This window comes from Eleginops maclovinus, chromosome 4 (assembly GCF_036324505.1).
Source record: "Eleginops maclovinus isolate JMC-PN-2008 ecotype Puerto Natales chromosome 4, JC_Emac_rtc_rv5, whole genome shotgun sequence".
Classification (NCBI taxonomy): domain Eukaryota; kingdom Metazoa; phylum Chordata; class Actinopteri; order Perciformes; family Eleginopidae; genus Eleginops; species Eleginops maclovinus.
Window position 1 is genome coordinate 28,548,318 of NC_086352.1, and position 19,278 is coordinate 28,567,595.

At 39.3% G+C, this 19,278-nt stretch overlaps 1 protein-coding gene across 3 annotated transcripts in view; it reads left to right on the forward strand.

Moving 5' to 3' along the window:
- Positions 1 to 610: 610 nt before the first annotated feature.
- The window catches only part of LOC134862550 (lymphocyte-specific protein 1-like), a 30,908-nt gene continuing 12,240 nt past the window's right edge, over positions 611 to 19,278 (forward strand). The window contains exons 1-13 of one of the 3 annotated variants that reach the window (XM_063880537.1): positions 611 to 794; positions 6,594 to 6,734; positions 9,241 to 9,616; positions 10,271 to 10,407; positions 10,529 to 10,778; positions 12,463 to 12,579; positions 12,870 to 12,893; positions 13,040 to 13,081; positions 13,553 to 13,584; positions 13,834 to 13,918; positions 14,141 to 14,281; positions 14,990 to 15,088; positions 16,544 to 16,646. In XM_063880537.1, the coding sequence (XP_063736607.1) occupies positions 736 to 794; positions 6,594 to 6,734; positions 9,241 to 9,616; positions 10,271 to 10,407; positions 10,529 to 10,778; positions 12,463 to 12,579; positions 12,870 to 12,893; positions 13,040 to 13,081; positions 13,553 to 13,584; positions 13,834 to 13,918; positions 14,141 to 14,281; positions 14,990 to 15,088; positions 16,544 to 16,646 (1,606 nt within the window). In that variant the 5' untranslated portion in view covers positions 611 to 735. The remainder of the gene's footprint in view (positions 795 to 6,593; positions 6,735 to 9,240; positions 9,617 to 10,270; positions 10,408 to 10,528; positions 10,779 to 12,462; positions 12,580 to 12,869; positions 12,894 to 13,039; positions 13,082 to 13,552; positions 13,585 to 13,833; positions 13,919 to 14,140; positions 14,282 to 14,989; positions 15,089 to 16,543; positions 16,647 to 19,278) is intronic. The other 2 variants (XM_063880538.1, XM_063880540.1) reach the window with 2 other exon arrangements.

A 19,278-nucleotide genomic window follows, 5' to 3' on the forward strand; every position in this document is an offset into this window, starting at 1 on the left:
CGACCCGCTTATTGAGGTTGAATGCTGGGCAAGGTGTCTGAAGAGGCATTCACTTTATTACAAGTTTATGTTGCATTCAGATAACATATTTCTTTGCCTTTATTTTAAGATAACACTACAAGTTGTAAATGTTGCTTTGGCAGTCAGGACTTTATAGACATCAAAAACGTCTCAGGGAATATTGTTTCCAAACTGGTTGCTTTTTTAGAAATAAGGCAGATGTATTTTTTTGTGTTCATACAACAGATGAAGCTGCATGTCACAGTTTAAATTGCAGTAAGGGAGTTTAGTGTTTCTTTCTCTCTATAATAAGCTGGAGTCTCCGAATGTGTTAATTAGATCACTGTATACTAACACACACTCTGTCACTCCCTCACAATATGAATATGTACAGTAAACATGCATATTATATTGACACTGAAACACTGTTATGATATCATCTTACAATCCCCTGGGTGAGTCACATGACCCCTGTTAGGGTGAGAGAGGGGGGGTCAAACGCTTCAATGAAAACCACATGGAGGGAGGAGAGAGCTGCGATCAGAGAGAGAGAGAGAGAGAGAGAGAGAGAGAGAGGCCAACATGAGCCACAGAGAGACACGAAGAAGAACAACAGAGCAGCTGTAGGAAACATCTAATCCTCCAGGACCAAATCCAAGGTCAGACCCAGGACCAGAGATTGCCCACCGACCAGCACCAGAACCAGGCCTGCAAACCCGGAGCAGCCCGTCCAGCATGTCAGAGTCCATCAGAAGAAAGAACTCCAGCAGACAGCTCCTGCAGAACCTCATCAGGTGAGACAGATGACAATAACAGGTTTCACTTTCCTTTTTTTACCCATACCTGCAGTATAAAACTAAATCAACAATTGTATTGATATAAATTATATTTGCTAAAGGTTTGCTCTGCGCAATTAGAAAATTGTTCACCACTCAGTAATCTTTTTTTTCAGCCTTCATAAGGTCAAATATTTAAACATGTATCAAACAGTGGTTAATACCTCGGCCAGATTGGAGTTTATATGTAAATACAGTATTATAATTTAATACATGTGTTTTAACTGGCAGAGGACGTTACGCATGCATAAGATTAATTTCATTTCAATTTCACTGATACTTTTAAAAAATAACATTTACATACTTTTTTTATATAATGTGTTTTCTTTTGTATTTTGCTGCATTGATACTTGAATTGATCTACCAGTCTGTTTGTTGAATAAATACATAACTTCCGTATTGATGCTTTTGATAATGTTGATACTTTGAAGCAGTTCACTGAACACCCATTTTGACTGAATATTAATTTGAATTCCAGAACGAAAAAAAAAGTATTGTTCTCAAAAGCATCATAGAAGAACATTTTCCACTTCTTGCAATGTGTTTAAATGTTGGTCTTTACAAAAAATGTATCACCAGTGGTTTAAAAAATATCCTCCTTAAATACAGTCAGCAACTGGTGTGACCATTATACATTTGCAGCTCAGAGCATTGCTGTATTAGCCTAAGCATTAGCATGCAGCTGTTTCAATTGTTTTTAAATATAAACAGTGATCTCAAAAGGAAAACAACAACGGACCTCGAATTAAACCATGTGGAACAACAGACAACAGTTATGCAGAGAGCAAAGATACAGAAGACCACACTGAACTCTACGATACGGTTGATTCCATTTTGAATGATGGAGAGTTTAACAGCTGCTAAACAAGTTAACCCTCAACATTATTCCTCAGATTATCAGTCATTAATAATCATGTTTAATTGATAGGTGATCTAAACTGCCTGCAAAGTACACTGATTTGTCTTTTTGCATTTGTTTTTTCCCAAATAATTTGGTTTCCAGAGCTTCACAGCCACATTTAACAATTCCAGCTTTATTACTTATGAAACACTTAAGTGATGTGGGATGAATTCCGTATGTCCAGTCATTACTGTTTGAATGGTTGTAATCTTCAGCAGTGTTTTGGATTGTTTTGGGATGCTTTACTTTTTCTTTGGCACTGCAGCTAGGGTTGCGCATGTACTGCAGTGCTTTGAGACAGCGGGTCTCAGCTGTGCTCCATTCCTGGTATACTTTCACTTCTCCCACTACCCTCTCTGGGAGAGTAACTCCCCTTCACCAGGGGAAGGTGACGCAAGACATATGTTTGATAAATTGTCCAAAAAGTGGCCAAATGCTGTCGACACCTCACTGAGATCAGCACTCAATTTACCCCAAGCAGGTCACCTCGGCAAGTAATCTGGCTGATTGGTTCCAAATAGGAGCAAGACCTGAACTCTGAAACAGTTTATGATTACTGGCACGATCAGATAACAAAATTGCATCAAAACCTTTTTCTGAAAATATGATACTGATACAATAGCCTAGATTTTTTTTCAATTGTTATACAGAGTTATCTCTCTGAATATCCTCTCTAACTTCAAAATATACGCAAAGACATGCTTTTACACTGGTTTGCACCGTAACTCCCCATCTTGACAAGGGTTAAAGGCTCTGGAATTGGTCTATCATCACAATCTATTTCAATTCAAACTCATTTGATCGGATGCTTTTCTTTTCCTTTGTACCCTGTTACTGTTATTTTTCCTTAGACCTAGTTTGGCCACTTACTCCAAATCCTCTCCTCTAACAGGCACTGGGAGCCTAATTTAATGTGTTGTTTTCTGTATTTGCTTCCCTCTCCTAACTACTGCTCCCCATTATTAGTGAGTTTCTTGTTTCCTCAGTGATCAGTGGAACATTGCTCTGTGACTTCACTTTAAAAATGACACTCTGCTGCAGAGTTCAATGGCTTCTTTTATGGCTGCAACTTCCTTAATGGCCATGACATCATCTGGCTGAGTCCTGAATCCCCTCCTGCTCTACTACCCACACACACACACACACACACACACACACACACATACAAAGAAAATGCAGTTCCCCCGACCTGCATTGCCTCATTGTGTAAATGGTGGAAAAAGTGATGCATATCAGACAGCTTTCCCCCTTCATTTGTTCGTTTAACATTTGTGCTTCACAGCGTCAAGTTTAATCACACAGCAGACTCTTAAGGTTCATGGAAGTACACATTGTCTTGCAGAGACAATACCTTGTTACAGCAGTTATTTATTGTGTGAAAAAGTGAATCAGACATGCTTAGTCTACAACTACTACAGTTATTGAGATTTTACATGAAATGTACCATGACTTGATGCCCTCAGCTCAACATATCCGTCATCCCTGTACAGGACTATTTGTTTGAGTGTGTGGGAGAGAAACTCCCTCTGGGGGAAACTGAGGGTGTTTTATCTTTTAAGCGAAAGAAACCCTGTCCCCTAGAACGTCTGTGGATCTTAATTGTTTTGCCAATTACACGATGGTGTCAAACGTAAATCTTTGCCTGCATTGTGTTCAGAGGCTTGTGTTTAGAGTGAATGAAAGGATACCACCCTTGAGTCAGTGGTGGTCACGGTGGATGGAGGGCGTGTAAAGCTCAGGACTTTAACACCAAGGTGCATCCAGAGTTCTGTCTGTAATTAGGTTTGGCAACATGAGCACTTTGGTTAAGGTTAGGGGAGGACCGTGGTTTCTATTAAACATTAATACAAATGTTGTGTCAAGTCACTGCAGACGTTTTCTGTATTAAACCACATGACCACATCTTTCCCTTGCATTACCTAAGCACTGTCCATTCCAAAACATACCTATAAAAAGTTTAGTAATGGTGTAGTTAAAATGAGCAGATAAAGATTTTAAAACATGCAGCAGCTTGTAAGGTCCTTTGAGGCTATCGTAATCATCCCTCGTTGCCTTTCATACAGAAATGATGAGGTCCAGACAGTCAAACCTCATCTCTAGTTTATTCAATTCCATCCCCAAAAAACGTCCAAAACATACTTCTCATCTCAGATCAAACTGATTTACAGAAACTAAAGGCTTACTCTTGCCAATATGTCTCCCTCTCTTGTGAGTGTGATCTTATGTAGGTCACTTTACCACATGATACCGCAGAATGTTTGACTCACAGCCGTTCATGGCCAGTGTCCTCACATGCAGCCATAACCAATGACATCATCTGCACGAGCCTTTTATATTGAATTAGTTTTTTGCAGTTTGAATTAATGATTTCACGAAGCCAAATGTTTCATGAGCACATGTTGGAAGAATTAATCACATTTTCAATCACTTTGTATTGAATGTATCCTTAACTGGGACTTAATTCACAATCAGCGTTTGCCAGGAAGTTTTTTCCAGTTCAACCATGCAAATCATTTATTAAGCAAATTAATGACTCTTCAGTAGTCTGAGTTAATAAACCAAGGCAAAGTTTTGCCTGTTTTGTACTAAAACTTTGGAAGATAACCAAGTAATTGACAACTGTCTTGTCTTAAAGCCTCATATTTATTTGTAAACTTTATAATGTGTATTTTGCACAGAACATGGATTGTGGATTTTGTCTCCCAATGCTTTAAATACAAATGTTCTAATAACAGGAAGAATCCTTACACCAAACAAAACCTGTTTCACTGTTTCATAATTTCTGTCAATTACAGTGACGAAAGAAAATTTGATAACATCCAACGTCATTTATCCTGAAGGAATTTTTTGGGCAGCACTACAGAAAAACAAATCAATAAGGTGCAAATGCCAATGCCAAAAATATAAACAGGTTAACATTTAGGAGGGTGGATATATACAGCCGTGGAAAAAATTAAGAGACCACTCCAATGTATTTTCTACATGTATGGCAACCATTCCAGTGTCTGTTGAATTCCAACACAGAGAAAAATTGCCAGTAGTTTATATAATACAATACAAATAAATAATAATAATTTAACTCAAAGACATTCCTAAAAAAATAAAACAAGAGAAACTGATAATGTTAAAGTGGTCTCGTAATTTTTTCCGGGGCTGCAGATAGAAATTGGCATGAAGCCTTTTAGCAAAAAGTGATGAGCTCTATCATTCTGAAAGCTGCCTTAAAGACATGCCAGTTCAGCTAGATTGTCTTAACTACTTGAATTGAAATTAAAACTAAACTTGATTGTAAAAGGTCTGCCAGTCTGTCGTTTCTTTGGGTAATGCAATTAACATTTGTCTTCTCTTTCAAATACGTTTGGTTAACCCTGTGTGTTATTTTGACTTATCTTAATAGAAATGATCTGTTTTTTGTCCACTGAGACATTTTATGAAGATCTTAGCAGTTATGCATGAGAGCACAGCGTTGTCATGGCCAGATGTCTGACAATTCAGTATGATTTAAATTGTTAACTGTAATTATCCTTTCAAAACAATGACATAATTAGGAAAACGTGTTTGTAGCCAACCAACAGGTGTGCTCCAGAAACAACTGGTTTCAAGCCAAGGTTCTTGTTATTACAAATGTTTCACCAGATTTTCTCCAGAACTCTATAAGTATGGAAAGTGATGTTGTGGCTAGTCAAGATTCCAGTTTTTCTCCATCCTCCATCCTGCTCCTCCTCCGTCTCCTCACCTCCGCCCCCTCTGTCTTTGTATCTCTCCAGAGATTTAAATGAAGTGAAACAGCACGGCAGCTGGCTCCAGCTCCACCAGATGTGCTTGGAGAATAAAGAGAGTTATTGTGATGAAGTCTCTTCTTTCTGGAAACAGAAGAGCTGAATGGCCTTTCAATGAAAGACAAGAGAACATCTTTTTGTTTCCTTTTGCTTTTTAAAAATCCACTGAAAATCCCTTTTTGATAATCTTTTCCATGGTAACCTTTCACTCTTAGCAAACAAATAGAAAATGTGAAGTTTTACATAGGCAGCAGATAAGATGGTTTCCGTTTTTGATTACACTGAAGCTACCTTCATCTTACAGGTCTGTCCAAAAAATGTTGATTTACTGATGCTGGTATTTTATGATTAAAGGTGCCCTAATATGCTTTGTTCTCTTTCCTGTAGTGTGTTATAAAGGTGTTAGTGCATGTAAATGGTCTGCACAAATCCCAATGTTCCCACCAGAGGGAGTTTCTCTGCCACACACTCCTGCCCTGCCTGAAGTGCCTCCATTGGACTCCTTTGTTTACTTCTATAGTGACATCGCTATAGTACATAACACTCGCCCTACTATTGGCTATCGCTCCAACACATTGTACTGCTAGGTTTCGGGGCAAGGTATCTCTAAGCGCTTTATCAATCATAACTGAGTCTGCCAGCTAACCAATCAGAGCAGACTGGGGTCTGGTTTCAGACAGCAACTTGTCTTTTTAGTACTCTATGTGATCAAGTAGGATCTAACGGTTGAAATCTAGTTTTGTTTTTATTGCCAGCTTTATGGAGGAGAAACTTAAGGTTTATTCCTCTTATAACCATGAGTAACTACTTTCTCATGTGGTTGGCTAACATTGGTCAAACAGACTTTTTTGTATGTCTATACAAAATGTGTCAGGCGGAAGTTGGAAAAAACTCCCATAGAATCACGGACAAGACATCTACAGTATATGCGTTAGATGGAATCGTGCAAAAGTTGTATTCAAGGTGTTTCCCTTGGAGCCCCTGATGTTGGAAGTCTCCTATAGGTTATTAAACGAGTGTTTTGGGGGGTGTTTTATGAGAGTGAAGACAGCCTGTTGATGTCTTTGTTGGTTACAGTTTGACGGCTCAGCGGAGCCAGGAAGATGCTGAGGAGGTGGAGCGGGAACGAAGGAGGAGAGCCAGAGAGACACAGAGAGGGGAAGGGAGCCCCTCTTGGCCCGAGCCCCCGCAACAATCTGAGCACACACACAACACAGAGTAAGTAAAACAAGCATACACACACCTTAAAGTGGCCCTATTGTGCCTACTTGGGCTTTTTCCCTTTCTTGTAGTGTGTTATACAGGTTGCATGTAAATGGTCTGCAAAGGCGTAAGATAGTGATGTCACATGGATAGGTCCAATTTCTTAAGGGTTATAAGGTTAAACTAATTTATGTAAAATAAATGTTGAAGGGAAAGCTGGAATTCATTGGAAAGATTTTAATAGAGTACTCCTGGGTAAAGGGGGACATTGGAACTGTCTGCTGGCTATAGCTTCACATTTGCCATACAGTTTGGTATCTTCTTATCCAACTTTTAGTGACAAATTCAATTAGCAAATTCCTGAAATGTCAATGTGCAAAAGATAAGTAAAATGTGTTTGGTGAGAATAACATCTGGATTGTATCTCTTCAACTGTGCTAGATGTGAGCTCTGTGTTTTGGATTTTGGAGGCAGGGTGACCCGTTTGTTTGTGTGAACTGTCCTAGATGATTACAGATGAGTCTCCATTGCAGCGCTGATTGCAGGGGAACAGACTTGTTTGTTTGTTCATAATCAGTAGCTTCAGCCCAGTGATGCTGCAGGTGAAGGCGCTGAGTGAGCTGCAGTTTGTGTTCAATCGGTCATCAAAGTGATGTCTCTAAAGGGGGAAATTTCCTCCTCACCTGAGACTGTGAGCTGCTGAGCATGCTCATTTACAGCACTGTGAAGCAGAATGCAATTCGCTCATTAAATACACCACTGTGAACTGGTTTAATTATCAGCTTCATGTGTTATCCTGACTGATGATGTGGATATTCTTTATCAACGACAGCAGAGACACTGAAGCTCCAAAAACAAGTCTGGTTGCCCAGATGCTCAAGAATAGTGCTGAGAATTCAGAACAAAAAATGTAATTGAAGACAAACTGGCTAGGGTCTTTTTCTTTCTCATCTCCAACCGCTTATAAGGAGTCGATTTTTGGAAGTGTTCCTTCATGCAGCGGGCCCCAAACTTCCCTTTCCCTGGCCACATTAATCAGCTCTGACTGGGAGACTGCAACGGGCTCCCAGGCCAGTGTGGAGATAAAATCCCTCCACATGGTCCTGGGTCCCTCTGTTTCCTCCCAGCTGGACGTACCTGGAAAACATAACTGGGGAGGCGCCCAAGTGGTATCTTTTCTAGGTGCTTGAACCCCCTATACTCACTCCTTTATACACAGAGGATCAGGGGCTTTACTCTGAGTCCTTCTCTGATTACTAAACTTTTCTAAACGGGAAGCCAGCCACGCCGCAAAGAAAACCTTTTTGGACCCTTTTATTCGTGATCTCATTCTTTTGGTCGTTACCCATCCTTCATGAGCATAGCTGCAAGTAGGAACAAAGATGGACTGATGTATCGAGAGATTTGCCTCTTGGCTCAGCTCTCTCTTCATCACAACGGATACAGAGGGCACCTGAGATATTCGAACTCCATAACTATTACATTTAACTTCAACTATTAATGTTACTTTGCATATTAAAAATAAACAATCAACAAATAAAGTTATCATCATAGCTTCATCTTTAACAGTGAATGATGCTAACAAATCGAGGCATAAATCCTTTCGAAAAAATGAAATGTAACAGAAATTCTGTCCACCTTTAAAGATGTGAGTACAACATACAAAAGTCACTGCTTTATTGAAATGATTCAAAAGATCAAATTGTTAATGATATCGTTTTGCCATAATATGCACCAAATAAACCTGGAAAATAACTGAATATGCAAATCTTTGGTGGTGGGGATCATTAACATAAAACTAAAATCAACAGACTGCAAGGAGACATTGGAAACTATTTTTGCGCTGTTCAGCCAACAGTTCGACTGAGTGTGATAAATTCCGTCAGCCTTAATCAAATGAAGATTAAACACACTCAGAGTTAACGTTTAAAAATCACCTAAATTTCCCCGGGAACAAAAACATCAGCCTTTGGGTGTTTAGTCAGGCTGATGAGGTGCGGTCTGCTGAGTTGCGCTGACCTGGAACAGGAGGCTGCAGTTTCTCTCTGTTTGTTGTTACCACAGGCACTGTCTCTGTTGCCATGGCGCCTTGAGCTGCATGTCCTGTGTGCCACCTGCCGTCTTGATCAACACTGTAGATCAACACTGTGAGGAACCTTTGGGTGACACTCGGTTGCCCATTAGCAGTAACAGGAGACAAACACTAAGGGTTCATGGCATGCAGCAAATGGGTTGTCTCAATTACAACTTCAATTGATCTCAAATAGCGTATGTCGGTTTCTACAAACGGAATGCATGTTTTTAACTTGCATATCTGGCAAATTGTTATTCAACACAGGTTGGCTTTTTATATGTAGTAAGAAATGGGGCTCAGCAATAGAGCTTTGTTCTAACTAATTCAAACTATTAAGCACTTCCAATAAATCCTCCCAACCACTGCCTTTTTTTCTAAATCCAACCAAATATTGATCAAACCTCTTGCCAGGCCACTATAAGATAACAGTTTTTCAATTGTTCTCAGGCTGGACGAGGAGCTGAAGCCCAGATGCCTGGTTCTGGAGGAGGACGAGGGCTTCAGCGACTGGAGTCACAGGTTGGAGAATCGTCCTGAGCAGGAGGTGCAGGATGACTGCAGGGCCCGAGTGCAGAGACCTTCAACACAACAGAGGAAACCAGGGACTAAAGAGGAGAAACAGCATGAGGGTGAAGAGCAGAAACAGCATGAGGGTGAAGAGCTGAAACAGCATGAGGGTGAAGAGCAGAAACAGCATGAGGGTGAAGAGCTGAAACAGCATGAGGGTGAAGATCAGAAACAGAAGGGAAGTAAAGAGAAGGAGGGATGTGAGCCAGAACACAGCAGTCGGTCACAGGAAACTTCAGCAAGACCTCCAGAGAAGGTACACCGCCAAACAGATCAACAACGTAAACGGGGCTTTCTTTAGAGAGGAGTCTGTATTGTTTTAATGTTTCTGACATTTGGCTCGTTCCCACAACATCAATGTTATTCCCTTTATATGCAAAATGAGTTGAAATCTCTTCCTGGCATGTTGCATAAATTGTATCAAAATTGGAATCTGTCAAGCCTTCAGTTTTATATATTTTATTTTCTGCATTCAGTATGAAATAGCTTAAGTTATCAACTGATCAGGGGACATATTGGTTTTATCATTAAGTGGTCAAGTGCCTAAAAATATACCAAAAACAGTTATATTAGCAATTATTCACCTGCATTGTAGCATAGCTTTTGGCAGCACATTAGCAATGGAACTTTAAGCAGCTGATAGAAAGGCAGTACCCACCTCATAGAAAAAACACATTAAGTGTGCTTGACCAAAGTTGGTCATTTCTTATATACGAAATACTAAATAACTCAAAAAAAATACTTACAAATTGTAATCATAAATGATTCACATCATTACTAAAAATTGTGTGTCTACACTTCTCTGAAACTGCTCAGGCAGGAAACATCAAGCTTCAAATTCTTATAAATATTTCCTCAGATACATATTGTTACTGATTGCAACCTGCTGTGGTCTTGGTTATCATTTTAGATGCCCAGCAACAGAAAGGAAGTCAGGACATCTTTCAGCTCCATGGTCTTCCTGCCACAGGACAACAGATCGCAGTACGCCACGGGCCAACCAGCAGACAGGACGTCCTACCTGGCGGCCGGGACGATGAAGCCACGGTGTGATCTCCGCTCTTTGTCTGGTTATATCTGCCTTTCTATTTGGTCAGAATTTGTTTTGTTTTTATCCTGGGATCTAAGCTAATTTCTTTATAAACTGTTTAAATCATCTCCAACACAGCGGAGGAGCCTGCAGGGTGGATGGGGAGCAGGAGCAGGAGGAGCAGAAGCAAAGGGAAGAGGTACAGGCTGCTCTGCAGATGGAGTGGAGATCAGCAGGAACCAGACAGAACCCCAGAGATGAAGATGCCCAGGAGGAAGAAGAACTGAGTTTCACACATGTAATGAAGGACGACCTCCATCACAGTCAGGAAGAAAAACACAGGGAGGAGGAGAGGGAGGAGGAGGGAGAGTGCAAGCTTCCAGAGAAGGTTAACTTCCCAATAACACTGTAGCTATTCCTACTACCTTTTCTGCCACTGTAATACTTACCTTTATATTTTGACCTAATATTTGTCAGTCTGTCACAAAATATGTTTCTAATAGATTGAGAAAATATTAATGGTAATTGGAGGAATTTATTAATGCATATGTTTTAACTATAAACTCATTTTGTTGGGGATTCCCTGACTTTTTCTCATAGTCTCATGTCCATGGCGCAGAACCGATAGAGGAGTCAGGGGTACAAAAGTGTAACGAAAGGCGAGCTTTTATTCACAGAAAAGCTAATAACCAAAATACAAAACTAGGAACGTAGGAAAAGGTACAACACAGGAAAAGCATCAAATGAAAACTCGGACAAACCGGTGGAAAAGGGAGGGCTGAAAGGTGATCCAAGACATCACAGGAACAGGCAAACAACGACGACGAAGCGACAAAGAAAACAAAGGAAAGACCAGACTAAATACAGAGGAGGGTAATCACAAGACAAGACACAGCTGGGAAGGGGAGGTGAAACACAGGGGCAACAGGTGAGCACAATCACACAATCAGACAGGAGGGAAACTAAAGACAGGAAGTGACAGAACAAGATACATTTCAAAATAAAACTGGAAAACTATAAATACAAAAACTGAGATCCTAACAGGCTAAAGTGTAATTGTCATGTTCCCCAAAGGATGAATCTTAATGTTTTTGTTGACTAGCAATTAGCTAATTTACCAGACACAAAAATATGTAATGGTGAAATCTCCATAAAGTTTTCGGGGGATATTCATGCCCCACAGAGGAGGAACTAACCCTTTTTGTAAATGTTATAAGCATGTTTTACCATTATCCTAACATTAATTACAATTATGAATCTATAAAGGAGATAGCTGAGCACATATAGACTCACACATGATAACCTTCTTAGTCAGTGATAACTATTAAAACAAACATGTTGAATCTAAAACATGTGCAAAGCTTATTTTTGTTCATGTTTATATCCATCTCACAATTAAAGCTATCATAGTATTATATTTCCAAAATCTATTATATCATTAATAGTGTATTTTAATCTTCTTAAAAGTGCACATGAGCCTCGATCAGGATCCACTTTTTTTACTTTCATTACTGGATCTATAAAATCTTTATTGCTATTAATGTCCAACTCCTTCACATTGTGTGGGACCTTTAGAATTCTACTCTTGTTATTATATAAAATACTTTATACTAATAAGCAATAGTTTGCTGACATAAATCCAAGCATGTCTTGTTTTTCCCAACGTTTCATGTAACATTAAATCAAACACATGCATGCTTTTTTTCATCGAATTTGGCTTTAAATCTGAAAGTAATAAAGTAAAAGAATGTATCTTTGGCTGACAGGTTGAGGAAATGACTGAAAGCAGCGATGATGTAAGATGCTGTAACAAATTCCTACTTTTAGCACCATTGGTTTGCCGGTGTTTTATTAGTCTTCTGCCACCACATAACACGCAATAGGGGAGCAGTGCGAACACATTTTTAAAGGCTTTGTCCAGAGAAAGAACAGGCATTAAGGAAAGCTGTGCTCCAGATTATACTTTTTAACCCATCGAGACTGTATAATATTGCTCATACTGACTTTTGATAGACTTTTATATTAAAACAAAAGAAATGTTTGTTGATATTTGTATGGCGGTGTTGTTGTAGAGGTCAATGGAGAGCGCGAGAAGTGAGGAGGTGAACAGAGGATCAGTCGCCTCTCTTTGCAGCAGCAGCGAAGGCGAGGAGCCGTTAAACTACGGCCCCATGAGCCCCACATTCAAGGTATGTCATCAAACAAAAGGGGCTCTGTGCAATATGGTTTCTAGATTAAAAAAAGCATTGAAATGAATGCCTGCATCAATAAGTTTGGTTAGTAAACTGCGGTAGAGATGACTGTCGATCTCTGTCTCATAATACTGTTTGGTGTCAAGCAATGTAGTTCTTTAAATCTAATTCTGGTTGAAAATATCATGGTACATGATTTCTTTTCAACATCACCCAGTCCTATTCTTCCATGTTAAACATGCTGAAATGTTTTGTCTCTTTCATGCTCCCCGCTGTTCTTCCACCAGAAACTCCTCATTCAGTTTTACCCAGTAAGTGCTGTGCATGTGTCAGCTGACTGACTCATTTAAATGTACAATCGTTTTGCTCACAAACTTGCTGCATGTCAGAGTTCTTCTGTACTTACTAAAAACAAAAATTACTTGTGAGAGCTGCAGTAATCTATGTCTCTTCACAGGATGAAGCAAACAGCAGAGTCCCCACCGACAGCAAATGTAAGGTGAGTGCTGCGGCAGACGAGTGTAAAGGGTCAAGGTCAGAAGCTGCAAATGTAAATTAAAAAAAATCTTTCAAATATCACACTACTTTATTTAACATATTATTGAAGTTATTTGTATTACTGTCATTGTTGTTGTTGTTATTATTATTTAAAAAACATTTTTTGAACCTTCTATGATGTTGTTGGTGTAATGGTTGGTCTATTTATTGCATTATTTCAATTGCCAGATTTTGTGGCACATTTTAGAAATTTTAGAAAACAACATCTTGAACGTGTTCAAGATGTTGTTTTCCAGTTCCGGATTTTTAGGGGGGTTTCCCACACACTCACCCTCAATCTATCTCAGTAACATACATTTAATAATAACTTCGGGCCAGTTTCTCAAATAAAAAGTCTGGTACTGTAGGTCAAATCCCATAAATGTGTTTCTCATTTCTGTGAGTTTCAATCATTGTTTGTCTCTTTCCTTAGATCATAGAGAGAACTGAATCCCTGAGGAAAAGGTAAGTGTGTGTACATGTCTTGTGAAATAGATTTAAAAGAGTGTTGTCTCTAGTGCTGCTCCATCTCATGGAAGTGTTCTAAGAATACAAAAATAGTTGCAGGTACAAAATATAAAGTGCAGAACTTTTAAAGATATCTCCTTATCAAACACCCCGCTGCTTACGTTCTGATACATTAATAATTATAATAAACTTTTACATCATCAGATACTTTCACTATTAACGAAAAATGTATCCGTTCTCCTAAAGCACGGGCAGCATAAAGAAGACGCTGTCACCTGTTGCTGTATCTAAGATTGACAAGAAACTGGAGCTGTATACTCATGCTCTTGAGGTAAAACCCCACTTTTTCTTTTTATTACTGTTTTGAGAACCTGTACAGTACTTTCCTATATTACAGTTAAGGGTAATGCACGTTTGTTTGGCTGTAATAGAAACCACAATGTTCAGACAATGAGAGTGAAGACCAAGCATTTATTGTTGAACTACAATATGGAAGACCCCCAATGTCTGTGTCTCATTATGTGAAATTCTCAAACCATATCTCGCATCACAGGTCTCCTCAAAGGAAGGCAGATCCTGCAGCCAGGTGCTGACAGATCTGACGAGTCCCGCTGAAGCCGTCTCGTCCAAGAAGAACCTTTTTGAGGCTGGGGAAGCTTGGAAGCAAAACGTCATCTCAGTCACACCATCTAAGGTAACTGATTACATTTTTCTCCATCCTGATTTACCTTTTTACAGCAAAACTGATAAATAACTCCTCATACGTTCGCTCAGTATTTATGATGAATTGTTCAGAAGTGTAATTTTCCTGTTCGTTAATGTCAGCCAGAGGGAAAATTTAATGTATATGTTTTTGTGCATGTAAATGGTCTACAAAGGCAAGAATCCCATGCCTGAAACACCTCCATTTCACTTGTGTTTACTTCCATAACATAGTGACATCACTATGTAACATTCACGCTTCGATTGGCTAGCGCTCCAACACATTTTACCTGATAGGCTAAGGGGCTTGACATCTCTTAGCTGTTGACCACTCACAACAGGGGCGGCCAGCTAACCAATCAGAGCAAACTGGGCTCTGGTTTCAGACAGAGGGTGAAAAGAGGTGCTGCAGCACAGGCAGTATGAGAAAAATAAAGAGCTTTTTGAACTGTAAAGCATGGAAACATGTCACAGTAGAGACATAAAATACAAATATGAACCACATTAGGGACCCTTTAACGTTGGTAAATAGCTTCCATTTTAAACATAAATGAATATGAACTATTTATGACACATGAAGTCATACATCAGAAAGGATTTGATATTTCTTCCATGAAAAGTCTAGAATTAGATTGAATATATAGGGTAAATGTAGGTAGGTGAACTTGAAACATACATACTTTCCTCCTATCTTTCTCAGGATGCAGATGGTTTAAAAGTGGGCGTGGCCAATCTCATTAATCAGTGGGTGAAAGGAAGTGAAGATGGGAGCAGGTGCAGCTCACCTTGTAGACAGGGAGTAAGTCTGAATTCGAGCCAAAATGAACATGATTGTTTGACGCTCGTCTCTTTGCTTCACTGTCTTGCTTTGTTGTGTTATGTCTGACACGATTCACAAAGCTTTTCACCCATGAACTGATCCTTTTTCCATTCTGTCACATGAGATTTTGAACAACTGTTTATTTCTATACAGTCACTTTAATCTTCCCCTTCCTCAACTTTCATCTACATGTTGTTTCATGACACTATTCAATAAGTATTCCTCCCCACTATTCAACCACACCCAGCCTTTGCATCTGTTGTAAATCATTTCAACTAATCTGAACAGAGCAGTCGGTGAGAGTCTGCCCCCTTGTGGCTGCAGAGATGACAAACTGTGTTTTAAAACATAACAATTCATGGCTTGAGTTCACCTAAACCTAATAAGATTTACAGTAATTGAATAGCATTGTTTTCCAACGTACAAAGAAAGGTTCAGAGCTGACCGAGGATAGTTTGTTAAAATGTCATACTCTCAAACGCAAAACTCTGCTTTCTTTCTTTGCACTGAAAGTAGACAATAGTGTTTTATAGCCTCATTGAAAACCAGATGTGGAAAAATAAATTGGTTGAATAAAGTGTTGTTCCATGCCTGGGGAGCGGGACCTCCTACTGCAGTATTTCCCAACCTTTTTGGACCTCGATCCTTTACAATGAGATAATGTCTATTTGTGTCCCTGCTGTCACTGCCTCTGGCTGAGCGTGGAAATAAATTCTTATCAGTCCAACCAAACAAAAGTTCCTATTTGATTTTATCTTGATAATTTTCAGCCCTGGTGGGATGAAAATATTCATAAGTTACAATTAAACAAATTATCTGTTATTATGAGACCCCTCAAATGTGTCTTCATACTCATTGGGGGTCTAGCGCTCCAAGTTGAGAATAAGTTTCCTTCAGAGTCCTGTTGTTATCTGAATGTGTAATTTCTTTCTTTTATTTTTTCTCTAAAATGTGCATTAACTGTATATTGTAAACACTGGATACCATGACCTCTTTAGGCCAGTAAAAAACACTATTTGGTTTAACTGATCGCAACCTGTTATATAAAGTCCATGCTTACAAAACTGCAATCAGTCATAAACTGTAGAGTCACATATTTTCTTTTAGATTGCTTCAGACGGCACCCTGATTTAAATGTACTCTATGTTTATGTCCATCCTTTTAATAATAATATAATAACACAAACTTTTCATAAATAAAACCCACACCAATAGACTAACAGATGATAGTTTTCTGGGAAATCATATATGAATTTTACATAGTTGGATTCCCTTCAATCTATTCTTAAAGTCATTGTTACAAAAGGCAAAATATCAGGTGGCGATGAGCTAACACTGTAGTCACATTGGATGTTAAAGGTTTTAGATAAACAAGGACAAACTAAAGTGTTTTAGTGAATCTGTTTTGATTACTGATGTTTTAACTGAATTCCAGGAAAGTTCAACTGGTAAAAGATATAAGTTTATGGTGACGGGTCACGGCAAGTATGAGAAGGTTCCTGTGGACAGCAACAGTGAAGATGCAAACTGCGAGTCAGGTAAGACAGGAGACATTCTCCAAGCCAGCATACATCCATTACATTGGATTGTTACTGTACTACACATGTTTAAATGTTTCACCTGTTTTTTAGATAATAAAAAATACATACTATTATTATTGTCATTATTGTTGTTGTTGTTGTTATTGTAATTATTATTATATATATGAATGACTTCTTTATTAGTTTATGTTAAAATAATGAATTGTTAAAAACTGATACAATTATTTATCAAAAGAATAGTTAAGTATAGACACCAACATTAAACATTTTTCATCTCATGAAACGACCAAAACCCAGAAAGAAATATGTACTAACAAGTAATTGTCTAAAAGCATGATATATATTCTTCCTCTTTTCTCTAGAGCTTTATAGTTGACTCAAAACTATTGAAAACAAACAAATGAGCCACACTGCCCTTCCTTCATCATCATGAATACTCACATACTCAATCCAATATACTTCACGCTGCTGCCACAAACAATCAGTAAATAAGGGGTTTAATCCTACAGTAGGTTTTAGCCAAAGGCACCCTTAGCTGAAATAAATAGGTAGCAGGAACCTCCACTAAATATGTACAGTTGAGTTGCAGAATAAACTGGGCCTTCAATAACATTTGGGGCGGCCTTGAGTGCCATGCATAGACATACCTTTGTATGGTGCATTTGTTGATGGCTTAAGTGATTGCCCAAGGATTCATGGGTAACATACCATTTGTGATCCCTGGAGATCCCTAGGGATCACAAACCGCCTGTTGATGGCCCATCTTCCCCTACTGCACCAAATGTGGATTCATCTGCTGCTGAAAATAGTCCCTCAGAAATATTTCTCCCCGTTTGAGTAAATGTTTGATAAAGAAAAAAAAACTAAAGTAATCAGCTTTTTTATGGAAATGATTTGACCCTTTAAAAAAACGAAAGAGTATACAGTGGGGCAGAAAAGTATTTAGTCAGCCACCAATTGTGCAAGTTCTCCCATTTAAAAAGATGAGAGAGGCCTGTAATTTTTATCATAGGTATACCTCAACTATGAGAGACAAAATGAGAAAAAAAAATCGAGGAAATCACATTGTAGGATTTTTAAAGAATTAATTGGTAAATTCCTCGGTAAAATAAGTATTTGGTCACCTACAAACAAGCAAGATTTCTGGCTCTCACAGACCTGTAACTTCTTCTTTAAGAGGCTCCTCTGTCCTCCACTCGTTACCTGTATTAATGGCACCTTTTTGAACTCGTTATCAGTATAAAAGACACCTGTCCACAACCTCAAACAGTCATACTCCAAACTCCACTATGGCCAAGACCAAAGAGCTGTCAAAGGAGACCAGAGACTAAATTGTAGACCTGCACCAGGCTGGGAAAACTGAATCTGCAATAGGTAAGCAGCTTGGTGTGAAGAAATCAACTGTGGGAGCAATTATTAGAAAATGGAAGACATACAAGACCACTGCTAATCTCCCTCGATCTGGGGCTCCACGCAAGATCTCACCCCGTGGGGTCAAAATGATCACAAGAACGGTGAGCAAAAATCCCAGAACCACACGGGGGGACCTAGTGAATGACCTGCAGAGAGCTGGGACCAAAGTAACAGAGGCTACCATCAGTAACACACTACGCCGCCAGGGACTTAAATCCTGCAGTTCCAGACGTGTCCCCCTGCTTAAGCCAGTACATGTCCAGGCCCGTCTGAAGTTTGCTAGAGGGCATTTGGATGATCCAGAAGAGGATTGGGAGAATGTCATATGGTCAGATGAAACCAAAATAGAACTTTTTGGTAAAAACTCAACTCGTCGTGTTTGGAGGAGAAAGAATGCAGAGTTGCATCCAAAGAACACCATACCTACTGTGAAGCATGGGGGTGCAAACATCATGCTTTGGGGCTGTTCTTCTGCAAAGGGACCAGGACGACTGATCCGTGTAAAGGAAAGAATGAATGGGGCCATGTATCGTGAGATTTTGAGTGAAAACCTCCTTCCATCAGCAAGGGCACTGAAGATGAAGCGTGGCTGGGTCTTTCAGCATGACAATGATCCCAAACACACCGCCAGGGCAACGAAGGAGTGGCTTCGTAAGAAGCATTTCAAGGTCCTGGAGTGGCCTAGCCAGTCTCCAGATCTCAACCCCATAGAAAATCTTAGGAGGGAGTTGAAAGTCCGTGTTGCCCAGCGACAGCCCCAAAACATCACTGCTTTAGAGGAGATCTGCATGGAGGAATGGGCCAAAATACCAGCAACAGTGTGTGAAAACCTTGTGAAGACTTACAGAAAACGTTTGACCTCTGTCATTGCCAACAAAGGGTATATAACAAAGTATTGAGATGAACTTTTGTTATTGACCAAATACTTATTTTCCACAATAATTTGAAAATTAATTCATTAAAAATCCTACAATGTGATTTTCTGGATTTTCTTTCTCATTCTGTCTCTCATAGTTGAGGTATACCTATGATAAAAATGACAGGCCTCTCTCATCTTTTTAAATGGGAGAAGTTGCACAATTGGTGGCTGACTAAATACTTTTTTGCCCCACTGTATGTGTCTGTCATTATTGTAGGTTTACATTGTCAGTAGGGGCGGGTCAGCTTAAGACTGAATTCCATAGATAACACAGGGAAGTCAGAGAGAACGAACACT